The sequence below is a fragment of the Manis pentadactyla genome, chromosome 7 (assembly GCF_030020395.1).
Source record: "Manis pentadactyla isolate mManPen7 chromosome 7, mManPen7.hap1, whole genome shotgun sequence".
Classification (NCBI taxonomy): Eukaryota; Metazoa; Chordata; class Mammalia; order Pholidota; family Manidae; genus Manis; species Manis pentadactyla.
In genome coordinates, this window is record NC_080025.1 from 29,366,976 (window position 1) to 29,393,477 (window position 26,502).

A 26,502-nucleotide genomic window follows, 5' to 3' on the forward strand; every position below is an offset into this window, starting at 1 on the left:
CACCTCGTCTATGGCATTTTGTTATGAACCCCTAGCAAACTTAAAATTACACCATTACACTTGGCAAGCTTTTCCAATTACATCATTCTGAACTGTTCACTTGTTAGAGCCAGCTGTGTTTGTGCTGTCTGCTTCCACAGATAAGATGCTTGGGGTTACTTACTGCCAAAGTGAAGCATTCATTGTAGCCCAGGATCTTCCACTTACTCTCTGGACTCATGGGACACCGTCTGAGTTAAGTCCGTCGAGGACTTACGTTGAATTACAGTTGCATTAGGTTTGATTGTATTTATGTGCTTTGTTGAAGATCAGTTTTTCATTTCCATGGCTAATAAACATCGCACATTTGAAAGAGAGCCAGCCGTATCCCTATTTATACATGAACTTTGACTTACCTTAAATAAAACCCCAGTGAAAAGGATACATTATAAAGATGGTTTATTATTGTAGTGTTTTCTTCTTCAAATTGTGAATTAGCTATTTATATCTAGATATTTCCTTATTTTGCTGCTCCATTTTCTCTGTTTTGGCAGCCACCAGAAGCACACGTACAGAAATGCCTTACTTGTTTTGTGTTATTAAGGATCTTGGGAGGCTCATGGCAGAGCACTATCTAGATAGCCAAAGTTTTCTTGTATGCACTCAACTGAAACACCCCAATAATCTTGGATGGAAACGTCTTTAAGCACATTAGCTGGTGCTCTAGGTTGGTATGCCAGAGTGAACCTGCATTAACCATTTTTGATGACTCAGGGCTTCTGTTATTAACATTATTATTCCAATGGCCTCTTGGAGATACTAAAGAGGTGCTCAGGAGATACTAAAGACTTCAGGGCTGGTTGACGTTTCACCAGATCACTCAGGTTGCTTTATATCTTGAGTTCTTGGGAATAATTTTATACTTCTCTTTTTTTGAACCAAAAATTGTCCTCACTATTTCTGGGTGTTTGTTTTCACTCCTTTTCATCCACTCACCTGTGGTATTCCTTTTCCCCCATGCCTTATTTGCTTTACTTAAAAAAAACACAACAGCACTGTTTAGATAATTGAATGGGCTGCAGGAATCTGCAGAGTAAGCACCAGCAGGCTGAGTATAGGCCTAATTTTTAGTGCATTAACTTTACAGCATTGACGCTCATTTTTAAGAGATTACCAGCGCTTTCCATTTGCTTATGTACATAGGTGGTTGAGGCTGCTGGGTGAACTTTAGGTAAAGAAAGTATTTTTATAATCGGTATCATCAAACAAGGACATCCTTCTGGAAGGCATCTCTCCATGTTGTGTGAAGCCTTTGTGTAAGGGAAATAAATATAAATGCTCTGTTTTAGGAAACATGTTCATTTCTTTACCATGTGTAATTTTTCAAAATGAACATTAACGGAATTAGGGAGATATTAACTGCTAATAAGCCTATTAGCATAACAGACTTGGCTTTAAGCAGTAGGCATATGTTTGATAAATTAGAATCCACTTGACTTATACAAGAGATGTCATTATTTAAAGATATTCTGACACTAGATCATGATGTCACCATGTCCTTCAACTTTAATTGTTAAAAACTGTGTTTTGTGTGTCCATTTCCATACAATGGGGAACCCCAGCATTGCTATTCTTGGTAGCTAGTCACATAACATACTCAAAAATAAACTCCAGGAAGAAGGCAATACTCCTTCCCTGTGAGGGAAGATCCACAACTCAAAATAATTCTGTTTTTGACCCACTAGGAGTTGTCTTTAGGGATCGACAAAATGATGCTTTGTGACACATGTATCCTTTGGTCTGATTTTCTTTTCCCATACCCTGCCATATGCTTCTAGTATTTAAACTTCAGTTTCTTATTTATTATACACTCCAGCCTTTATTTGCCAGAAAATGACCACTAACCACATGTATGGCTGTCATTAACTTATGTAGGAATATTTATTAATCAGGTCCATTCTTTAGTTTTCTACCCATTCCCTTCTTATCATGCTTGTAACCTGACAAGAATGCCCTTCAAATTCATTTTGGTGGATGGCTTTGCATGAAGCAGATACTTGATAAATTGTAAATCAGCCCAGATAATTCTCTAGCTGATGCTCTTCACTTTGTTTTTCCTGAAGTTTCAGGAAAAAGTTCCTTTTGCTTTTTTCCTGTGTTCTGAAAGTGAGGCTATATTCTCTTGACTTTATTTCTTTAAGCAGGAGACTTCAAGTTTAGGTCAAATGAAACCAGTAAGTATGTTAATACTCTGCTCCCAGCGCTTAGAGATTTTTTTCTTTGCCGCATTTTCTTTTTATTTTAATGATTTCATGCTGTAAGTCAGAAGAAGTAACCTGGTTAGTGGGGCACGCTGCTTCTGTCAGAGTGCAGAGGGAAAAATCGAAGTTGCTGACTAGCATTTTCATCCTTAATCAAGGAAAAGCTGGTGTTGGCCTTTGGTGCTTGAGATCTTTGGTCCCAGAAACTGTCATATGCATCATCACACCGAAAATTTGCTCTTATATTCTACTTTAATTTCATTAACAGTTAAGATTTGCTTCAGTGAAGCCTGTGACAAAAGTCAGTTTGCTTTGTAGTGAAGCATCTGTTCCTAGTCTGGAAAATGGGAAATGTGTTATTCATGTCACTGAGAGGCAGTGTCTGTGTTGTGTGTATTTTGAAATGTTATGTCACAGTGGGTCTGCAAGGAAATTGGTTTCAAACTCGATAGCATTGCCTTGTGTTGTTGCCCCTATGTTTACAATGTCGAGATTTGCTTTTCCCGTTGGCAGATACTTTAAAGGTGTCTTTAGGTTGTGTCGATCACAAAATGAAAATGGAAACAAACCAACAAAAGAAATCCAAACACAAATAGGATAAAAAAACAAAAAGAGAGTGGGTGTTGTAAATAGGAAAGAAAAAGTCTCATACTGAGCTATTTGGGATTTTTTTTAACTTCACAGAATATTACTGAGTTTTCCCTATATGAAGTTTGACTTGTATAATGCTTTATAGTGGGTTTTAATGGACTTGGTTTTCTTTCTTTGACTGACAAACTGTCCGCCTTATTTCTGTGAAGAGGAGCCCTGCATTTCTAGGTTTTACTAGGAGAAAAGTTACTGGACTCGATAGGTGAATCATTCTCTTAAGCAAGGAGAACATCTGTGAAAATATATAGAAATTAATTTGATTTTTAGTTTTGTTTTCCAATAACTAACATTTGAATACATTGAGAGGATTTAAGTAACCATACTAGTAGATGGATCCTTTAATGAAATGGGTGCTAATCAAAGAATCAAATTCTCAAAGAGACTCTTCTCATTTTCACTATCTTTTTTGTTCTTGGTATTTACAGTTTTCTTCTAGTTAGCTTTCCCTCACCTGAACTCGGAGCAAAAACACAAAGTACTTTTCCTGTGAGATTATTGGCACTTCGTATTGTAAGCTTAAATGTAAAACCATGCAGTTTCCAATAACAAAATGCATAATTAAATCTCTGGCATCTCATTAGAATAATTCCTACAAGTTCAGTTCAAAATGTTTCAAAAGAAAATGAAATAATATATTAAACACACTGTTATTCTTTAACAATATTTTGCATTATAATGAACCTTTCTCTGACATGTTTGGATTATTTACCCTAATGAGTGAAGTATATTATTTTAATATCTTTCCTAAACTCCTAAAACCTCTACTTAATACTACAGTATTTTATTTTTAGGCCAAATACATCAAGATTTCTAATATGTATTAATAATTCAACACATTTTCCAATAGTTGGTTTAATAATTCTATCTGTCAAAATAGATCTTGGGAGATAGCAGAAGTGTGGACAAAGAGGCAGGAATGTGTTCATTGCAACGTAATTTCTAGCATTAAAAAAGAGACTTAAATGCCTGACCATAAGGAATTACATAAAAAAATGGTACATTCATTAGAAGAAATGGTACTCAGGTATTTCAGATGATCTATCTGAAAGATTAACTTATGTGAAAATATTTTTTGTTTGTTTTCCAGTTATTTTTTGTTATTTTCTTTTTTATTGAAATATAGCTGATATATAATCTTGTATGCTTCACGTGTACAACACAGTGGTTCAACATTTACTCATATTATTAAATCCTCAGCCCCACTAGTGCAGTTACTATCTACACTACAGTATTTGTTTACTCTTCAAAGATCCCTGTGTGAAAGACAAGTATTACTATTACTCACTTTACAAGTAGGAAATCTATAATCTCAGAAAGCATTGATTTCTTAGAGCTTGCAGGTAGATGGCCACCGGGATGAAAAGCTCTCCTTGCAGCTGTTTGCCACTGCAACCATTTGTACACACAGGCAGAATTCTAATTTTTGCTTGCGTGACTAACTTGCGTAAGTTGAGTCAAATGTTTGGATTATTTATTCAGATGCAGTTGTCCAGAGTAATTCTGACTAGAATTTTATCCCTATCTACGACATCAAAAGCTGTCAGTTACAATTTTGTGATCTTAGTTCTCCCTCTTGCAAGTGCATTTTAATTCTGTTGCATAAAAAGGGACTTTCCTTTGCCTGTTGTAATTGTAGGGTTTTTTTCCCCAGTATTTCATTTCAAAGTCTCTGGTAAGAAGAATCTTCGAAGCACATCTGACCCTTTTCCTTCCAAGCATTGCGGATTGCTCTCTTCTCCATATCGTCTGCAGGGCTCTGGGTTTTAGATGAGGGGATGGTTTGCGAGTGATGGACCCCGTTGAGGCTCAGGGTTCTGCCCAGAACATAAAAACTGAGTTGAGACTGAGGCACTTGGCAGCTAACCTTACTGCCAGGTGATGGCAGGAAGCTTATTTTTAATCACAGGAAAGAGAGAGAGAAACTGAGGAATCCAGACTTGCTGTAGGTGCTGTCATGCATGTGAATAGAAGCTCTGGGAGAAGTCAGTGTGTATAGAGATAAGGAAGGGATGTCAAAACATTTCTTCCTTGGAACAAATTTTGGAGTTTTGGAGGAGTGTGAACATTTCTATTTGGGGCTGGCGGAGGCTCTTTCTGTTAAATTTGAGAAAAGTCATGATTTAGAGACAAGTTTTAAAGTAACTTCTGCCTGATTTTTAAGGAGGTGGAGCTCCCTTGTATTTATATTCTAGCTACTCTTCTCTGGGCCTCTCAGAGACCTGCTAGCTTGTTCATTCAGTCCTCAGTTTACCTGGGCTTAGTGGACATAAGGAATACAGATTATTTCACAGGTGTATTAAGGATAGTGTATGTATATATGAAAATGTTATTGAGACACTAAATAACAGCAGCAATCTCCTATGTTTTGATTCTGTCATCTAGATAGGGATTTCTTACTCATGAACAAAAGGTGTTGATAATAACTATTACTAGCAGAGAACTTAGTCTTTGAACAACTACTTACAGTCAGGTACCAGTGTAGTTGCTGAAGCTGCGGTGGTGAACAAAAGGGCAGAAACACATGTACTCTTTGCTCTTGTGCAACGTGCGTGGGTGGAAGGGGGCAGATATTACCCGGATCTTCACAGTGGTGAACCTTTAGTTACAAATGGAACTCCTTTCCTAAAGGCAAGCATGTGGTTCTAGGAGACCAGTATCCGGTGGGGCTAATGTAGACCTTGGGATTAGGGCAGTTCTCCTCTACCAATTCTTGGGCTGCTACCCAGGGAGGAGGAGGAATAGAGCAAGTGAAGATGGGGTGGAAGATCCTTGCAGATGAAGGCATGTAGCTGACCCAGGAGATGAGGGGAGGCCTGCAGGGGCAGGGGGTCTGCAGGCCTGTCATGTTCAGTCTTTTAGGTCAGTTTAAGGAATGTGGTCTTTAAGGACTTTTGGAAGCCAATAAGGGTTTTTAAGCAGAAAAGATCTTTCTGGCTGAAGTGTGGAGAGCAGTTTGTCGTGGGTACCGGAACTGAGAAACCCTGGTGAAGACGCTGTTGCAGCCATCAGGGCAAAGCGGATGCTGATGTGACGCAGGGCTCGGCAGGGGGACATGAATGAGTTAAGAAATATTTGGGTAGTCTAATCAGTGGAACTTAGAAACAGGTTGAAAATGGAGACGAGAGAGAAAAGGGAGTCAAACACGACTCCTACCTGTGTCCTTTGGAAAAACAGTTTTATTGAGATAACAGTTTTCATGTCACAAAATTCACCCGTCTTTAAGTATATGACTCAGTACATTTCAGGCTATTTCTTACAGTTTCGCTGCCAACATCACAGTGTTCGGTAACCCTAGAAAAAAAACCTCATGTCCATTTGCATTCATCCCCCATGTCCATCTCTGGCCCTGGGTAGCAGCTAATCTACTTTCGATCTCTATAGATTTGCCTTTTCTGGGCACATTATATAAACGGATCACGTACAATCTGTGTTCTTTTCTGTCTGGGGTCTTTTACTCAGGAAAATATTTGAGGGGCATCCATGTTGTAGCTTGCCCGTGTGATGTGAAGCCTAGTGGGGCCTTTCAGCTAGAGAGTTAGCACCAGAAGAGGGGCAGGATTGGCAAGGAGGAAGGCAGAGACGATGAGTCGGATTTCCGGATATGTCAAGTTGAGTTGCTCTGTAGACATTTGGTGGAACCGTGTAATCCCCAGATAGTAATTGAGTCTCTGAGAGTGGATAGAAAGAAAGAAAGGAGGAAAATAAAAGAGCCCAAGACTAGAACTTGGAGGATGTTCCAACATCTTAATAGTTGAGAAAAGGACAGACTTGAAGAAAAGCAAGAAAAAGTATCCCTTCAGATGAGACAAACCAGAGTAAAGTGGTGAGAACAAGGGACTTTTAGTTCTCTTGAAGAGAACTTCAAGAACAAGGGAGTTTTAAATGTGGTAGAGATATGCCGATTAAGTTGGGGGCTGACAATTTCCATTGGCCTTGTTATCATGGAAGCCGTTCTGGTGTTGGCAGGGGCTGTGTTGGCTGAATGATTCTAGATGGAGTAAGTTAAAGACTGGGTTACAAGGAATAATGAATCTAAGCTACCCTTTGTGACGAAGAGAGAGAGTGGGGCAGAGCTCTGAATACCGTCTCAGATATTGACCGGAAGGTGCAGTATAAGAAAGCTGGGAAGCGGTATGTGGGAAGGAAAGGCAAGCAGGATAGGTGAGCATCCTGGAAGTCAGCAGAGGAGTGGGATCGAGTGCATACTCGGAGGAGCTGGAAGATGGCCAGCCCTCCAGCACACCCAGGAAGAACACTCAGGACTAGGTGGAGATGTGAGTAGATTTATATTTGCTTTTAGGACCTGCATTTCAGCTCTCTCGACACATTTGTACTGAGATGGCTGGCCTGTTCCTCGGAATGCAGTTGGTGGGATCTAATCATTAGGCACGACCATAGAGCCTTGATTAAATATATAGAGAAGATCTATAAAACTGGCTTCATTTGTTTGAAAATCGTAATCACTGATGGAAATTGTGCAAATTACACTATGGGTGACACAATTTTTCAGAATTCACCCTATATATTCTCATTATTTTTATTCCTATGCTCTCCTTTCCCTGGATGGATTCTGCTCTCCAACACTTGCTCCTAAGCATTCAGCAATTCATTGAGACTTCGGGGCTTAGAAAGAGGAACTCAACCAGCTTCATCTAATGCAGATGTGACTATCCTGCAGTTGGCACCTCTAACATTTGAATCAGGAGTCAGCTCCTAAAATTCCCTTTCCTTTATTTATGAAAACTGGATCTGCAAATCAAGGGGAGTGAAGAGCTTGGGGATTGGTTCAGACCAACAACTTCAGTTAAATGAAAGGTTTCTATAGCTGAGCATAAACACCATACATAACACAGATGCAGCTCTGATGAGGGCAGGATTCAGGTTCCTGTGTCGCTCCCCTCCTGTGGGTTTGCACGGCCACACCTTAGCATGCAACTAAGACCGGAGGCAACTACCTTAAGTGAGTCACTACACTTGAGAGGCATCTTGGTTTTAACCTGACTTTGTGGAAGATTGAGTTTTAGCCTTCTTGTCGGTTAGTTCTCCCTCGTGGGAGTTGGTCTCTGATTTATGATGACTCCCCAACGTGACAGAAATCATCCCACCAAACAAACCACTTTTGAGTCAGTGACCGCGCCAAGTTCAGTGGGAAAACTTTGTTCTCTGGGCTAAAGACTTTTAAACAAATGGTGTAAATATATTTTAATTATCTCTGTTAAGGCATCATTTAGCTAGAGGAAACAAGTTCTGAGGAGTCCATTTAGTCTCCCTTTGCGAGTTTTGGTTTTAATGTGGGAAAGCTTTGAGAAGAGTAGCTTGGAGGAGGAGTGGGCAGGGGAGAAGCCCTCAAGCTTGGGAAAGGCCTGTCTTCATTCCCAAGCAGGGATTGTTAATATGTAATAGTTAATACCATATTGCTTCTCAGCTAATGCTCATTAATTGGAGCAGTGCATGAAACTGGAAAACATCCACGAATCATTGCAGACTCAAACATCTCATTTTCTCATTTTCCCCACCATCCAACATTTCGTTAATATTCATCCTGGAAATACAAAAACATCCAATATTCCAACTGGATTTTGTGCAAATCACATTGGAAATGGGTGTTACCCTGCACCATGCAAACCCAAGACAGCATTAAACAACAACAAAAACAAGTCAGTAATATCACCTTTCATTTTAAGTAATTGATGTTTGAACGGCATTAAGTCATGTGTTAATATTAATTAATATTAAGTATAATATTAATATTTCATTAGCTTCGAAGGAGATTTGTCTTTGTCTCTTTTGTTGACTGTGTTAGGCTTATGTTACATGCTTATATGAACTCCCTTATGTTTCTAGTCAAGCTATATATGCAGAAACCAATAACTTAAGTATTTCCTCCTCTGTGAAGCTATCCTTGGCATCTCTTTTCTGAATTTCCCATTACACTACACATGAATCATACTCACTGAGAGCGTTTCCACCTTGCCTACTAGGCTGTAAGTGTCTTGAGGGCTTGTTGTTATCCTCAGGCTTAGCACAAAGCCCTGCTTTCCATGGCTGCTCAACCAAGGACTGGTGATGGTTTGAATTGATACATATGAATGCATTTAATCAAAACAAATGATCAGAACAGATCATTGTGAAATTCACCAGATATTGTCTACATTGTGGGGTGAGGAATGGGCAAATGCGACATTTTAAAATGGGTTAGTTAAAAATAAAACCAAAATCTCTATAATAGGGATTCCAAATACTGTTAAAATTACAAAGTAAATTGAGGAGAAAACGTAAAGATTTTCTTAGGCATTTACAGTGCCACGGTTCCTAGCAGTGCACCTCTGGCTGCTCTGCCGTAAGCTTGGCGACGTCAGGGGACACGGCTGATTTGTGTATCTGGTATATAGTAGGTGCTCAATAAATGTGTGAAGCCTGGTGAAGAAAAACAGGCAGACCAACCTGAAAGCGCTCTGTGGAAAAGGTTACCCAGTTCAGAAAATGTGATTACCCAGACAGTTGAAATAAGTCCATCCATATAGAGGGGCTTAGTGTCAGAGTAAATTCTGTTAAGACCTCTGTCACTTCCAGGTGTTGCCTGACCCAAGGTCAAAGGCAAAAGAGCCCTTGGTGGCCAAACAACAGCACATTTGTCCCCAGGGCATTGCTCTTGGGTGCTGATGGCTGCTTTCGTTTATGGCTCTGCACGGGGGACTCCACAGAAGCTGGAGGAGAGCTCTCAAAGGCAGATCACAGTGGGCCCCACTGCTGGGTGGGGTCTGCCCAGGTCTGTGAGGGGCGCTAGAAAGGGCTTCTTTGGAGGAATGCCTCTCAAATTACCCAGAGTCAGAGCTTAACTGTGTCTGTCTGGGTTTTTGAAGGGTGAGGGCAGAAGGACAGAATTTTTTTATAACAAACATGTCAGGAAGCCTCTCCTGTCCTGAGTAATTTGTATTAAAAAAAAAAAAAGACAAGAAGGAAAGAACAAATGCTTAAATCACCTCTCTTCTCATTCTGAATTGAAATAAATGATTTGGCTTCGATTACCCCATTCTTACCATCATTAGGATGCATTTCAGGAATAGAGATTCCATGAACCTGACAGACTTTGTGCTGTGGCATTTTACCTTTGAGCAAACACTATCTTGTGCTTCATTTGATGTATTAACAAATAAAACTTCATGTGTGTTTGAAGAACTGATTCATATTTATTGAATGTGAGTCCTTCACCTCAGCATTAAAAAAATATGAGACATGATTATCTGTTGTAAGTTGTATTCTACTTAATATTTAAAATTTGAGTGTTTTGTGTGTATATAGTGCGATTTAAAACACAAAAGAGACTGCAGTGGGATAAGGATGCATTTTTTTCCAGCCAGCAAGAGAACTGGTACTGCTAGTGTTTTATGAGCATATTAATCCTCATTGGTAGACACCAAAGTGTTAGTCTCCCATAGACAATTATCAACCTGTTTTATGGCAAGTTACCCCCTCTTAATATCTGCAGTCCCGTAGAAGTTAGGATATCTTGGCATAGCTTACTGAAAACACAGAAAGCTAGATAAATAAGAGTCCCAGGGTATGGGGGAACTTTGTTTCCTACATGCCAAGTCCTTTTTAATATGTAGAATAGTTGCTATTCAGATCTAATCAGGGTTTGCACACTTCTGCGTGCACAGGATCACATTCAAGCCTGTCCTTACGTCCTGGATGGGGATGAAAGCTCCGTGAGATTCAGTCCTGATATTGAATAACTAGCCCTCTTTTACTTACAGTACCTCAAAGGGCACCCTATAGCTTTTGAAGGCTGTGTACTAAATGCTTTAGAGACATACTTAATTTTTATCGTGGTTTGCAGAAATTGCGCTTGTACAAGTTGAAGATTTGTGAAAACCCTACATGGAACAAGTCTACGGGCACAATTTTCCCAACAGCATTTGCTCACTTTGTGTGTCTGTGTCACATTTTGGTAAATCTATGACTATTTTAAATGGTTTCACTATTATATTTGGAATGGTGAACTGTGATCAGTGATTACAACTCGCTGAAAGCTCAGATGATTAGCATTTTTAGCACTAAATAGTTCTCTAATTAAGGTATGCACTTTATTTTAGACATAATGCTATTTATTGCACATCTAATAGATTTAACCTTCATGTGCACTGGGATACAAAAGAATTCATTTGACTCATTTCATCGCGATCCTCACATGATCCCAGCGGCCTGGAACCACACCCACAGTATCTGTGATGTATGCCTGTATATGATCCCTCATTTAATCCTCACAAGATCTCTATGGTGTAGACACTGCTGTTTGCAGTTTTTATAACAGACGAAACTGCGCTTAGCTCCCTTCTGAAAGTGTGGCCTGTAGGCCATTAACATCAGTATCCCTTTGAAACTTGTTAGAAATGAATAGCTTCATCAGGACCTACATTTTAAGTACATCTCCAGGTGATTTGTAGCATTGCCCAAATTCATGCAGCTAATAACATGGCAAAGCCAAGACTCAGAGGTGTAGCTGGCACCAAATTCCACATCGGGTAAGATGACTTGCCCAGTCTGAGAGTCTGTAAGTGTCAGAGACAGGACCCCAGCTTTAGACTTTGTATGTTTCACTCTGTCTGTTCTAGTTTCATTCTCTTACAGAGAAATTAAGACTAATGAGTAGAGTAAGTTTTTGCTAATTAGAATGCTTTAAAGGCTGCGGCTGGAAGTTTTCTAAATAGAAAGGGAGTTAGAATTTTAATTCCCACCCCTACTCCTGGTCTTGCTCCCTCTGAATCATCATCATGGAAGCGTGTATATTAAACGTGTCTCATGTCTAGTGCTATGTTAAGATCTAGGGAGAGTGGGACAGTGAAAAGAAATTTAAATATAGCTACCTGCTATGCAGGCCAGCTGTGTGCCTGGTGCAGCGTGTTTGAGCATTTATGTTAAATAACAAAAATTCAACCGAGTTCATTTAAAGACCTGATTGGCTTTATTAACCCATCATTTGGGCAGTATCTCATCTAGCAAGCAGGGGGGAGTGCCACTAAAGTGCAGAGAGCAAAAGGCCATGGGGAAAGCATCTAAATAACACAAATACTGTATGAACCAAGAAGAAATTTAAATGTCAGAATGACAAAAATGCAGGAGGGAGAGTGCATGTAGCAGGAACAAACCCAGAGAATAAAGAGGGTACAGAAGGGCTCAGCCCATAGGACCTGCAGTGGAAACTTTAGATAGAGGCCAAAGATAAGTTTGCTCATGTCCCATAAACCACAAAGGCTATAGATTGTACTGCTGAGGAAAGGGTCAGAAATTGCCACTCCTCTCCCCACAGCACACTCCTGTGGCTCATAGTTCCAGGATAAACTTTCTTCACAGTCCTGTGGTTTCTGGTTGATGCAGAGTAATCCAGTTGGACAGGACTTGAAGATATCATCTGACCTTGAACACTTGCAAGGACCCAGACTATGCAGCATTCTCCGTCATCGATTGCCTGTATCGCTCTTAACCTCTTTCCCCGTTGTCTCTGCCTCCCATCCCCAGCTTGGGTAAGGACCCCAAGGACTCTCACCTCCCCAAATGGGAGTTAGTCTCCTTAAGAAGGCCTGATGAACGTCAGGCCAGGACCATCACTTCCTGGGTCTGTACGTGGCTTTCACTGGAATACCTCCTACGTGGGAAGTAGATAAGGCGGTTCTAACCCCCTCCAGGTGATCATTACCTAACCTAGAGGCCTTCAGTTACGACAGTCTCATCTTCAAAATGACCAAAATTGGCCTAGACTTCTGAAGTCCCCTCAAACTCCAATGTTGGTCTAATTCTGTGAACCAAAATAGGAGTAAAACGTAATTAGAGGTTGGTCCTTGTAAATATTGACCTCAAATACGGTTTCAGTTAGACAAAAAAAAAAAAGCCTGCAAAGCACTTGGCACCACCAGGACATTTTCTTCCTCCTTGTGTGAAGCTCAGTCCTGGTGGCCGCCCTCCAGAGAAGCGTAAGGAAGAACCCGACGGAGAGATCCCGCGTGACGGAGGACGGGCCGCTCGGATCCCGCCGCCGGCACCTAGGGAGAAGGCGCCCAACTTCGCCGAGGGCTCGGACACCGAGCGAGGGGTGTTCCTGAAGTCAGAAACAAAGATGAGATAAGAAGGACAGAGATGTATTTTATGTCTTAAATTGTGGGTAGTAAGCTTGAAGAAAGATTGAGAGCCTAGGCTGAAAGCAGATTCATGGTAAATTCATTTTATTAGTGAAAACTAGGCATATTTTGGTGGTACATTCCTAACTTTTTGAAAAAAATATACCTTGTAGTTTTTTGAAAGGTTCCCTCCCAGTGGTAAAAGTAGTAATTGCTCATGGTAAAAAGTTTTGCATGATACAGAAAAAAAAAAGGAAAAAAAGCACCGAGAGCGAGGCACTGTTAATCTTCGGTGTGTTTCTCTCAAGCCCTATCGCCAGTGCGTTTCCTTCTAAACCGTGATTGAGACCATGAGGCACAGACGTACCATTTTGTGACTGATTCTTCACTTAGCATTACCATGTTCCAGTGTCGTGAAAACTGTCGTTACAGCCTTTCAGTGACTGCCCACTGTTTCATCTTCAGGCGTCACCAGCATGTCCTCGGCCGTCCTCCTGCACGGGGACAGTGAGGCAGTTTCCTTTTCCTGGTCATGATAAATGACACTGTAATAAACATCTTGGTGCATTGGTATTTGTCTTCCTATCTGTAGCTAAATCATTAGCAACTCCAGAACAAGAATTATGCCTTAATTGTCTCTACATCACCCTAACCCTACGGTCTAATACTAATACAGAGCTTTGCAAATCCTAGGAACAGTGACCACGCGACCATTAAACAATTCCGGTCTGCCTAATGTCTTCTAAAAATCTGGTCTTTTCACTGGCAGCAGTAAGTTAGGTCAAGTTTACCGTTCGCTGCTAAAAATGTGGATCGCCCAGTACAGGAGATGCACAGCAAATTAACTGACCCTGTGAGCTAGAATTGGTCTGGCTGCGGGCAGTAATGAAGCCTTCAAAGAAAAACACACCTCTAAAGTATGGAGAGCTCCCTGGAAAGGCTCGAATAGGCAGGAGAGGGCAGAAACCGTAGAAAGGGCGAGGCACACACAGGAGTCAAGAAACAAATGCACGTTAGAAAGAACGCACCGGGTCTCGGGCAGGACATGCCCAGGGCTCTGTAGCAGCAGGGATCCGTGGCGAGGGATCGGAAGAGCCACCGCCCCCTCCAGCGCCACCGCTCACGTCGCTCCACAGCAGCAAGTTGCGGTCGTAGCAGAGACAACCTTTGACCGAACTGCGCAGCGCCTCCAGGGTCTCCCAACAGCGACCCTGCCACGGCATGGCTAAGGCTCCTGCCCTTCTCGCAGACGCTGTTGTGACAACACAGAAGCTTGAATCAGCCACGCCCAAACTGGGCACGCTTCCGACCCCGGGACATGCACGTGCATCCCCTCCCCTAACAGCTTAGAGCCCGCTTCCCCTACCCAGCCAGTCTTCCAGTGCGCCTGGAAGAGTTAAAAGAGTTACCATTGAACCAGTCACTCTTCTCCTAGGCATATACCCAACAGAGATGCAATGTGCATCCACACAAAACTTGCAGAATGTTCGTGGCAGCATTATTCATAATAATTAAGAAGTGGAAACCCAAATGTCCATCAGTTGATGAGGAAACAAAACATGGTGTATCCATACAACATATTACGGCCACAAAAATGAAGTACAAACACATACTACAGCATGAATGAACCTTGAGAATTTTTTCTAAGTGAAAAGAAGCTGGTTACAATATTGTTTGATTTCATTTATGTTAAATGTCCAGAAACGATAAATCCATAGAGCCTTGATTACTGATCTCCCCGGGCTGGTGGAAGGGGAAATGGGTGGTGGCTGCTAATGAGTATATTTGATTGTAGGCTAATGTAAATGTGTTAGAACTGGATCAAGGTGCTAGTTGTGTTAGGCAGGAAAATAGATATGAGCAGGGAGGAAAGAGAACAAGGTCAGTAAAGCTCCCTAGAAAGGACTCAGTTAACCAGTTATAACTAGAAATCCAGAAAAGACTCAGAGTTAAAGTTAATCAGTTAAAGCTCAAAAGGTCAAGAGTAACTTGGCCTTGATTGTTTGAATATTCCCCAGATAAAGAGAAGTATCTGAGCACAGCCCAGGTCTTCATTGTGTCAATTAGATCATTGTAAGATTTACTCTAGCCTGCTAAAACGCCCACCTATTGTGGGTATAAAATTGTAACATTTCCAGACTAGCTCGCCTGGCTTTAGTACATCTGCATATCAATAGGCGTTCAGGGGTGGAAAGAGTATGGCTTTAGTGCATTTGCACCATTCCTCAGGGGTGAAGAGAGGTTCATTTCCCTATCAGTGGGTAATTACCTGGGCTAGGAGGGCTTATCTGTACCTGAGAGGTGAGGGGGACATCGGGTTTTTGGCTTCTGCTGGAGCAGGAAATAGAGAAACGGCCCCAGACTGCAGTTTGTATGCAATAAACGGATTTTCAACTTTATTTCTCCCTTGGACTGATCATGGTTTTTAGAGGTATTTTGCCCCGGGATTTCCTCTCCCCGGACTTACACCTGTAAACAGCATAATAAAAACAGGGAGATCCCACCTTAAAGCCAAAATTGCATTTTGAAAAAAAATCGAGGACGTTTAAGAAGATTCTTAACATATCTTTAGCAAACAAATAACTCTGCCCACTTTGGAGGAAGAGCAGAAGGTATTGATCGACAAGCTCCGAAACCAGGAAGCTATTATCCTGGGAGAGGAACAGAGCAGTAAATCTCTTGGGTTAAGCTCATTTTGCAGAATTACCTAGAAGACTGATAAGAAACTTAACTTCTCATCAAAGATACTTGAGACCACATAACAAGTCCACACCCCTAGCCCTTGGTCAGAGTCCTGAAAAAAAAAATTCCTTAAAAGGGGGATTCCCCAACCTCTCAGGGCGCTCCTCTCTCTGAAGTCGCCCACACTTTCTAAGAGTGTAACCTTTTAATCTCAAATTGTTTCTCTCCAACCTTTTGGGACGCTTCTCTCTCTGAGGTCACCTGTACTTTCTCAGTAACTTGAAATAAAACTTTTATTTTGCTTCACTGTGTCTCTCCCCTTCAATTCTCTGTCGTGAGCAGGGACAAGAACTGAGGAAAATACACAACGCCTCTCCCCCAACCGTTGCATTAGGGAATTCCCCGTTGCCAGGAACGAGATTTAACTGGGTAGGACCCTTCAACTTTTGGCCTATTTTATGGGTTCTCAGCTTCAGGTAGAAAGGAAAAGCCTCTGGAGCAATATAAACATGTTTCAGTTTTTAATTGTTTACAAACTCTCTGGGCTTTCTGTAATAAAATACTTTACAAAGACAAATTGTTGTTGATAGAGTCCTGGCAATGGACTCTGACAGGTTCTCCATACCCACGTTATAAACAGCACAGCTCTGCACTGAGGAGGGTGTCATTAGCTCGACAAAAGGAAAACAAACTAGATGCACACGCACGTTGGTGTAAATCTGCCAACTGTCATTTTTGGGAAGGTTTCTCATACATTTTAAGTTCAAGTACTACGACCACCTGGTAAAAAGTCTGTTTGCGTTACGGGAGTGAAAACAGGCCAGGTTTTGTGGCAATAGTACTTGTTTTTTGGTTTGATAAATGGTTGTTTTTTCAATGACCTCCCATGGCAAAATTAAAAGCTGGAACTTACAAATGTCCCCCAAATTTGGGGTGGGTGGGTGGTGTTCCTGGTCGTGAAATGCAGATGCATGGGTGGGATCCCTTGCCTTTGAGGACAGAGAAGAATTTTCTTGGTTTTGGACTTGATTCGAGTGGCTTAGAGAGGACAAGACTGGATCACCCAGAAAGCTGATACCAGCTAGAATGGAAAAGTTAGGGTTCAAACTCCAAATCTGTTCTCCTCTCTAAGGAATTTGTTGGTTCTTTTAAGTACAGGAAAATGGGAAGGAAACAAAAATACCCTATAGCCTTTTCAGAAACCAATTAACATTTTCAAAACAATAGTATATAAACATCCTGACTTCCTCCTCCTAACAGCTAAAGTGGTCTGCCCCCAAATGCTGTTTTCTCCATTCACCTCAGGATTATGATATGAAGGCGCACAAAGAGAAAGAACAGACTTTGGCCAAAAAATAAAGGAAAAGCCTCATGTTCCGTGTAGCAAGTACCATAAAAATGTTTACTGGTCTCCTGCAGCATTTGACTTAATCATTTCTAGAAAAGGGATGGGGTGGGTAAAGGAAATCATGCAACAGAGCCTCAAATATTGATTATAGAAGCTTTTTGTAAAACAACACACATATTACAAGAATAAATGTAGTCCATAGATACAAACCTGGCAAAGAAAAACAAAAATCACTGAGATTGGGATTATACTTTTAAAAGGCCTTGGGCATAAGTGCCAGGGGGCAAGTGGCATCAAGGAAACTTGGGCACAAGGTGCCCAGTGGGCTTAGGAAGGGAGCCTTGGGGTAACCACAAACCCATGAAATAAACAGCAAGGGAACAACATGCTCCCTGCCCAGGATGGGTGGTGAGGACCTCTGGTTGGAGGCTTCTGCTGGCTCAGGTCAGAGAAAACCCAAGAAATTCCTAAAAAGAGGAGCACTGTTAAGGGGACTGGAGGGAAAAGTCCAGTCCAGACTTCCTCTCAGGATTATTTCACTGAAGATGCACAATAACCCCATGAGCTAGATTTTTGTTATCCCCACCTTGATCTCCATCCCAAGATGAGTAAACAGATTCAAAAGCATTAAATGGTTCAGTGGTTTGCTCAACATCACAATGCAGGTCATGTGGCCAAGCTGGGACCCAAGGCCAGGGATTCTGATTCCAAAAGGTCTATTCTTCACCTCTGACAGCTTCCCATAGTCCTTAAGTACCAGTGAAGAATCAGATCAGAAAGGTCTTGGGGAAGGATGATCAGGAACAGAGAGCAGATATGGGGGGTAAATGCCCCCCTCTGCAGCATACTGGCCCTGCTGGTTTGCCTGGCTGGAACCCTTCTGGTCGATGGTGCCTCAGGGTGGTCTGATCTTGATCGCACTGTTACGGCGTGTCTCCCTGGCTGAGAGACTGCCCTCCTCGCACAATGCTCACCATCATAATGGAAGCAGCTCTCCTCTGAGGTCTGCCTAGTACCTTCCAGGGCTTTGAATCCCTCAGACATTTCCGCACACTAAGCCCAAAGCAGCTAAGTGGCCGAAAGTCTCAGGTCCTAGGAAGAGGACAGAGATGGGACCAGGTGCCTCTAAGCTCTCCAGTTCATTCACCTTCAGACTCAGCTGTTTATTTTCCTTCTGGGAAGCCTGATGTTTCTATCTCACCATCTCCAGCGTGTCCCCCTGATGTTCGATCTAAAATGACAGGAACACAGTCTGGTTTGTGAAAGAACTGTGGAACAGCACTCCATTCTCCCTGTGACCTGTCATCCACACCCAGGAAAGAGGCACACTGCCCTCAGCAGACGTCCAGGTCTCAGTGCACAACCTGGAGGAGAGAGGAGCAGGGACAGGTTAGGCCCCAGTCCCGTGACTGAAGGTGTTCCCACACCCGGAGAAGCCAGCTTCGATCCTCCAGAACCATTACAATACTTTCTTGATCAGAGGAGGCCACTCAGTGGGATCCAGGGCGGACATAAGGCAGAAGCAGATGGCAGGCCTAACTGGCCCAAACAACACCCCACAGAGCTTTACCAATTATGCTGTTGGTACCAGCGATTCCATCCTCTCCTTAACTGGGAACAAGTGTGGGCCAGGATATAGGAAATCTGTCAAATCTTTCAGGTTGGCCAGTTCATCCAGAGGGCTGCTCTATGCAGAACCTCCACTATCAGGGCTCAAAAGGCCCTGAGAATGCCCAGGTTCAATAGAAGGCAGGCATTCAAGAATACTGAGAAGATGGTCTCGGGGAACCAGATAGAGATGGTGGGTTCCATGCCCTGTTCACTAAGCATTAGCTCTGTGACCTCAGGAAATTACTCACCCCTTCAGTGGCTTTCTTTAAAACAGAGAGAATACCTCCACCTCACAACCTTCTGGGAGAATTAATTGAGAGAATGCAGGAGCACAGAGCACATGCTCAAAAAAGGGTAGCTACTGTATTATTACTACAAAGAAGCAGGTCAAGAGAGGGGAAGGGTCTTGCCCAAGGTCACACTGCAAAAGAGACACATAGGACTTCTTTAGATGCTATAGGTATGACTCCAGTAGCCCAGAGGGAGCCCTCTTTCAGGACAGAATCTCAGGCAACAGTCTGTTAAGAGCAGGGAAAGGCAGCAAGAGCAAGTTGGAAAGAAACGCTGAGGCGTGGGGCCTGCCGTCTGTGGGCGCTCGGCTGAGGGCAGCAGCAGCGTGCAAAGAGCAGAGGCAGGTGGAGACGTGGAGCGCCGGGGCGGGGTGACAGCAGGGCAGCGGTGGCTCCTGTGACCACAATCACTGTGCAAACGCGAGACGTGTGGCACACCAGACTTCTATTGCACAGCACTGATGAGAGCTCACTCCTGTCAGAGAGCGGCAGCCAAGAGAAAGAAGTGGTCCTCCCTTGGGAGGCACGCAGCTCATCTTGGTGGGCGGGCCCCTGCTCGGGCCAGTTCGTGGGACCCTATCTGCCAGCCCCTTACCCGGCTGCGCAGGTCTGATATGATGGTGGTGAGGTCAGCGTTCTTCCTCTCATAGCCCCGCACCTGGTCTTGACACTCTGCCAGCTTGGCCTCTGTGATCTTGAGGATGTCAGGCAGCTGCTGCAGGTTAGCCAGCTGGGACTGGAACTGCCTCCGTGCCTCCAGTGGGGGAGAAAGTCCACCACTGGGAAGGACCTGGCTGCTGGGGCTGGTAGAGTTCTTTGGAGTTAGGGCAGGGCCGCCCTCAGTTCCCAGAAGAGGATCCTGCAAGATCTGCTGTCTAAAGTGCAGCCTGCCCGCACCACAGGCCACTGAGGGTGCCCAGCTGTTCTCTGGGGAACACACTCAGCCCTGACTTGCCCCTGGAGCCTGCCACTAAATCGGTCATCAGATAACCACAGAGCAAACACCAGGAAACAGGCATTGTCCTAAGGGCTCTCTGAGTTACTCCACTCAGTCATTCAGTGACCTATGAAGTAGGCACTATTGTCCCCATACAAGGGCACTAAGGAGCAAGGGAGAGATGTCACTTGCCCAAGGCCTCTCATCTAGAAACTGGTAGTCAGGATCAAAGTCTAGTTTAACCCCAAAGCCCTCAGGAAGGCCCTCACAATGCCACAGGTCAGAGGGAAAGGTAAGAACTAGCCGGTTTTACTCCCCCTCCGTGTTAACAAGGAGAATGAGCTCTGGACAGCAGCAATGGCTTGCCCAAGGTTAGACATCAAGCTAGTGGCTGAGCGTGACCTCAGCCCATCTCCAAGGTTACTATGAAGATAATCCCTCTTCTAGACAGCCAAACATTCTAGAAGAATCATGATCTTTGGAGAAGGGGACAGAAGGCACATTTTTACCTGTTGCAAAATAAAGGCACTATGCAGATGGAAGCAGGCATGCCTAAGACCTAGTAATTATGTGGGTTTGAATCCACTCGGATGCTCCAAGCAGGGGAGATTTGTGGGTTTTTTTTAAGGAAATTAGAGAAAGAAGAAAACCAGGAGGGAAAAAGGCATAAAGAAACATGAATGAGAGAAGGGAGGAGACCAGAGAGACGAGAGAGAGCACATGCATGGTCAGGCTGGACCAGCTCAGCAAAAGGAAACTTTGTTAATCTGTGTCCAAATCAGGGAGGGTCAAAGGCAGCAAGAAGGGCAGATGGACAGATGTGAAACTGGGGGTAAGAAAGTGAGAAGGGAAGCAGTACCGCTTCAATCTCTTTGTTCATCTCATCTTTAAGGATCTGGTTCTCTTTGCCGCAGCGCTCCAGGTGGGTAGCCACTTCATCAGCCTCCAACCTGGTCTTCATCACCTAGGAACGAACAAAGCATCAGCCCATCCTGGACACAGCCAGATTTTAGTGAAAAACACCTCCACACTCAACCCTTCCCTGGAGAGGCCACAGGGTTAATCTCCCAGCCTACTGGGAAGCAGGGCCACGGCCCGAGAGGCCTACCTGACTCTTATAGTTGTCGATCATCCCCTCGTAGTACTTAACCGATGCCTTCAGTTGCTGGACCTCGTTGTGCGCCTGACTGAGTCTGTCCTCCATCGGGGTGAAGCTAGTCTAGAAGGGGTGGCTCATGAGTAACCAAGGGAAGGTTCTAGAGCAAAGGGAAGTCCCACAAACTCAAACCCATGGCAGCAGTTTTCCTTACTTAACAGCAACCTAAGTGAATATAGATGCAATTCAATGACCCCATGTTTTCTTATTATTATTACAAAGGAATACGTAATTATTAAAGAATGTGGAGTAAGACCAAGAAAAATGAATCATGACACATGATGCCTTGGTATCTGGCCATACATTGTAGTTGAATATAGACTTTTTTCCAACAAGAATGAGATTACATTGGATTTACTGCTTTGCAGCATACTTTTTCAGTTAACAATTACGTTGTGATGTTTCAATTATGTTTCAATTATTCACTTATGTTGTGATCTACTTCTTGAGTCAGTAAATGTGCTCTTACAACCCAAAGGCTCACCTTAGTAGATGGGACCAAATAGATCATGGTACCTCAATACAATAATAAGCAGTCATGTAATAGAGATTAAGCTTAAAAAAAAAAAACTGACGTAAGAAGATATTCAAGAAATATGGTTGAATTAGAATAGCAAGCTGCAGAAATAGTGGGTGAATGGCTGTGTCCATGTGTGAACATGTATGTCAGCGGTGGGGAAAAAACTGGGGAAGCATATGCTTCCATATCACATTTCTGTATGAGCATATTTTGCCTTTGTAATTGCATCATCTAAGAAAATACACTTCCACAGACATCAATCAGTGTGGATGGCCAAACTGTATTACACTAGGCAGACAGACCACACTGTGACTAATTCCTGACTGCTTGCTGGACTTGGAGGTTGTCTTTAATATATCCAGCAATTGCACTACAACAAATTACACACTACTACACTCCCACCGGAGCAGCTAAAGGGAAAAAGACCCACAATACCAATCTCTCACAACCCCTGTTGGGAGTGTAAATATGTACAACTACTTTATTGAATGGTAATGTCTACTAAAGCTGCATTTATACACACCACCCAATGACCTGCCTAATTCCACCTCAAGATATTTAACCTGTAAAAATACTCCCAATATGTGCACCAAAAGATGTACAAAGATGTTCGACAACTCAAATGTCCCTTGACGGCAGATTCTGGATAAATAAGTCATGGTGAATTCATACCATGGAGCACTGTATCGCATTGAAGGAATAACTGCCACACACAACGTGAATCTTTCATGAACACAGTGCTAAATAAAAGCCAGGCACAAAGTTCAAAAACAGGCGGACTAAACTGTGGTGACAGAAGTCAGGATCATAGTCACCCTAGCAGGGTTGTGTGTAACCAGGAGAGGTCACTGGGTGCTGGTATAGTTTGGATGATGTGTTCACTTTATGAAAATTCTAGGATGTGTGTACCATCTCTTAATATCACTCTTAACCAACAAAAGATAAATTACAAAGAAGTGACAAAAAAAAAAAGAATCACATTTAGAGAGGTCTAAAAAGACCCACTTACTTAAACGAGGTCATCAATACAAAGGCAACCTTAGACCCTGTAACAGCCCGTATAGGGGTCCCTTTACTCACTTCTGCCTTCTGGTGCATTTACATATGTTCGTTTGCAATGTGGTCCTCTATACAACCACAGGTCTCTACACAAATTTTACCACCTTTTATCTGTAGCATAATCAATAACAGATCATGAAAATTTACTTCAAATTAATGTGAAACAGTTAGTTGGTGCCTGTTATAAACATTTTCAAATGCAAAATGGGATTAAAATTTGAAATCCCCGAATTTAATTAAATTCATTCACAGAAAAAATGGCAAATTTATACACCCATCTTGGCTGTTTGAAACATTGTCAGAGGTAATCATGCCTTGTCCTTCTGCATTTGTTTCAGAAATCATTTGTTGGCAACGCGTTTTGCCAATGTTAATTGTTCTACGAAGCAGACATGGTATTTGGTAAAAATTGTTGGATATATGATTATTATGACACAAAGCTAATTAATGCTAGTCAGGATGGTTTGGGGCTTATATCTAGAAAATTGCAAGTTGTCTTGAAATTAGCTTGAAAGTACACATCTCAAATTACTGTCACTGACTTCCTACCTGCAAGCAATGAGGATGGGATGCCGGAAACATCACAGCCATGACAGAGGGGAGATTTTGATAATCTTGAAAGAGGATGCAAAATGCATATTTCTGTGGGTGGATATAACTGAAAGACTTATTGTTTATCTGTGACTGGTGTCTAATGGAATAAGATCTCAAAGAGCACCCAAGACCAGAAATTATGAAAGGCACAAGAAAGACTCCTGTTTAGAAGAGATGATAAAAATTGTAAAACACTCTGAGTCGTCACTTAGACAGATAAAGAGATACTCAGAACAGCAACACTTAAGGACTCTTCATTGGAACTTTCCCATTTTTACCCAACACAATGTTAATGAAGATCTAGAAATGAATCTCTTTTAACAAAGCCCACACACACTACTGAGATGGAAGTGAATTTCAGAAGAGTTAAATTGCTGATGTGTGTCAGAACTAAGATTTGAATCCATCTATGACTGCCTATAAAATCCCTGTCCTCTATTTCTCTACACTGTTACATCTCTAAATAATTATGATGTTATCTCCCAGTTATTAAGCACCTACAGTGGCCACTCACCTTTTATTTATGATTGCTAGTCTGCACAACAATTCTGTAAGGTTGGGATAGTTAATTTTATGGGTCAATTTGATGACTGAGGGATGCCCAGATAGCTAGTAAAATACTATTTCTAGGTGTGTCTGCAGTGGCATCTGTGGAAGCAATTAGCACTTGAATTGGCAAACGAAATAAAGAAGATCGTCCTCACCAGTGTGGACAGAATCATTCAATCCTCGAGGGCCTGAGCAGAACAAAAGGGCAGGAGCAAAGGAGAATTTGATCTCTGCTTGAGCTGGACGTCCATCTTCTGACCTTGGACACTGGTGCTCTGGGTTCTCGAGCCTTTAGAGTCAGACTGGGACCTAACACCACGGGACGGACCCCTGGCCTCTCAGGTCTTTGGGTTTGGAGTGGACCTGAGCCCCTGGCTCTCCTGGGTCCCCAGCTTATACATGGCAGATCACTCTTCAGCCTCCACAGCTGTGCAAGCCAATCCCTCCTAATAAATACCTTTTCACATATCTCTCTGTGTATTCATTGGTTCCATTTTTTTGTAGAAATCAAATACAGAAGTGGACAGGATTTTCATTTTTCATACAAGAGCAATGATATTAGGAGAGCTCAAGTACCTTGGGCAATGTTTTGTAGCTAGAAAGGCAGACCCAGAGCCCTGCTCAGCTGTCCCACCAGCTGTGTCATGCCTCTCAGGGACCTTGAACTCAAGGAACTTAATATCTAAAGAGATCTCTCTAATTTTTCTAAGAAACTAAAAATTAAAGTATCTTTACAAAACCGAGTATAATGTTATATTTTCCACTTAAATTGATATACAATGAAAACTGTGTCCATGAATGTATTTAAAAGTCATTATTCTTTTGAAAGCAAACCTCTATTATTTCTCTCATAATGAACTGAACACAAAGACGAGAGGGAGTGGAAGCTCAGTAGCACTTGGCTTGCAGGAGTGTTGAGTAGTTGCATAAAGATCAGAGTCTACAACACTTCAGCAATTATTCATGCCCTGCAGCATCCTGCCAAGGGTGAGCTATTTCAAGGGTCATCAGAAGGATCTGCTCATCATCAAAGGAACCATTTGAGTGAAAAAAATTCACCTTCAAAGTGGTGACACAGTCAGTAATCAGTGGAGACAAGGAGTAAGAGAATAATTACAACACAAACCACTTAACCTGAGTGATTGCTTCTTTTATCTGTGAGATAAAGATAGAATGGAAGAAAGATCCCTGGCTCGTCATCAGTGATTTCACTTAGGGATGTGTTAGTAACTGGAAAACAAGGTCTCTAGGCATAAATTATTGTTTAAAAAAACTGGCAAAATAAGACATGTTCTTCATTAACATATTTTTCTTTATTTACCTGCTTAAATTCAATTATTGCGTAATGCTCTGAATGTCAAAATCTCATCACTTTCTGGGGCCAGGAATGTCCAAAAAAGCCTTTGATTGTGCAACAGGAATTTGTTCAGTGTGACTTCTAGGATAAGACCCACAAGAGCATCAGAGGCTGGACGTAAAGGGGACATGGGAAGCCGTTGCAATGCTCCTTGCCTTTCCTGAGGAGGGCAGGAATTGGAAACCACTTTACTCATCAGTCATCCTGTATGTCGTTTGGATAATTTGTGACAACTAATGCTTAGCAACCCACAAACAGGTAATCCAGTGGATCTTACCGTATGGGGAGCAAGCCAGTGGTTCACGGAAACCAAACCTGGAACACCGCTACCGTGCCTCCTTGTTTCCCTTGCCTTTAAAATTTCACCTTTAAGAGTTTTGAACAAATGAAAAGTTGTGTTACTGGTTTTGAATAAGAAAATTAAACATGATAATGTTGCTAATTCCACTACTGGAAGTAAATAAATTTTCTGCAATACTAATAAAAATAACAACAGATTTTTTGTTGTTGTCGCCTTTTATTTTATTTTATTTTATTTTTTGCTTTTTTCGTTTGTTTTTTTTTTTTTTTTTTTGAGAGGGCATCTCTCATATTTATTGATCAAATGGTTGTTAACAACAATAAAATTCTGTATAGGGGAGTCAATGATCCATGCACAATCATTAATCCACCCCAAGCCTAATTCTCGTCAGTCTCCAATCTCCTGAAGCATAATGAACAAGTTCTTACATGGTGAACAAATTCTTACATAGTGAATAAGTTCTTACATGGTGAACAGTATAAGGGCAGTCATCACAGAAACTTTCAGTTTTGATCACGCATTATGAACTATAGACAATCAGGTCAAATATGAATATTGGTTTGATTTTTATACTTGATTTATATGTGGATCCCACATTTCTCCCTTTATTATTATTATTATTATTATTATTTTTTAATGAAATGCTGAAGTGGTAGGTAGATGCAAGATAAACGGAGAAAACTTAGTTTAGTGTTGTAAGAGAGGAAATGTAGATGATCAGGTGTGTGCCTGTAGACTATGTGTTAATCCAAGCTAGACAAGGGCAATCACACATCCACGGATGCCAAAGATTTCTCTCAAAACAGTGGGGGTGAGGTTCTAAGCCTCACGTCTGTTGATCCCCAATTTCTCACCTGATGGCCCCCCTGCGACTGTGCCTGTCTTAGGTTATTCCTCCCTTGAGGAATCTTACCCGTCTCTGGCTAACCAGTCATCTTCCGGGGCCATACAGGGAAATGTAAAGTTGGTAAGTGAGAGAGAAGCCATATTCTTTGAAAAGGTTAGCTTTTGGTTTCTTTGCAGATTTATGCCCTGTGGCTTCTATGCCCAGCATTTGTCTTGAGGTATCTTTATCACTTGGAAGAATTATGA

At 42.1% G+C, this 26,502-nt stretch overlaps 1 protein-coding gene across 2 annotated transcripts; it reads right to left on the bottom strand.

Moving 5' to 3' along the window:
- Positions 1 to 17,360: 17,360 nt before the first annotated feature.
- Positions 17,361 to 21,086, bottom strand: LOC130684436 (outer dense fiber protein 2-like). 2 transcript variants are annotated; one of them, XM_057505197.1, is made up of 4 exons: positions 20,983 to 21,086; positions 20,734 to 20,838; positions 19,533 to 19,691; positions 17,361 to 18,267 (listed from the first exon to the last, which is right to left on the bottom strand). In XM_057505197.1, the coding sequence occupies exons 1-4, from the start codon at positions 21,076 to 21,078 to the stop codon at positions 18,229 to 18,231; spliced, it is 399 nt and encodes a 132-aa protein (XP_057361180.1). In that variant the 5' UTR covers positions 21,079 to 21,086; the 3' UTR covers positions 17,361 to 18,228. The 2 variants fall into 2 exon arrangements, with proteins under 2 accessions (XP_057361180.1, XP_057361179.1); XM_057505196.1 differs by having other exon boundaries at positions 17,361 to 19,691.
- Between the last annotated feature and the right edge of the window lie 5,416 nt (positions 21,087 to 26,502).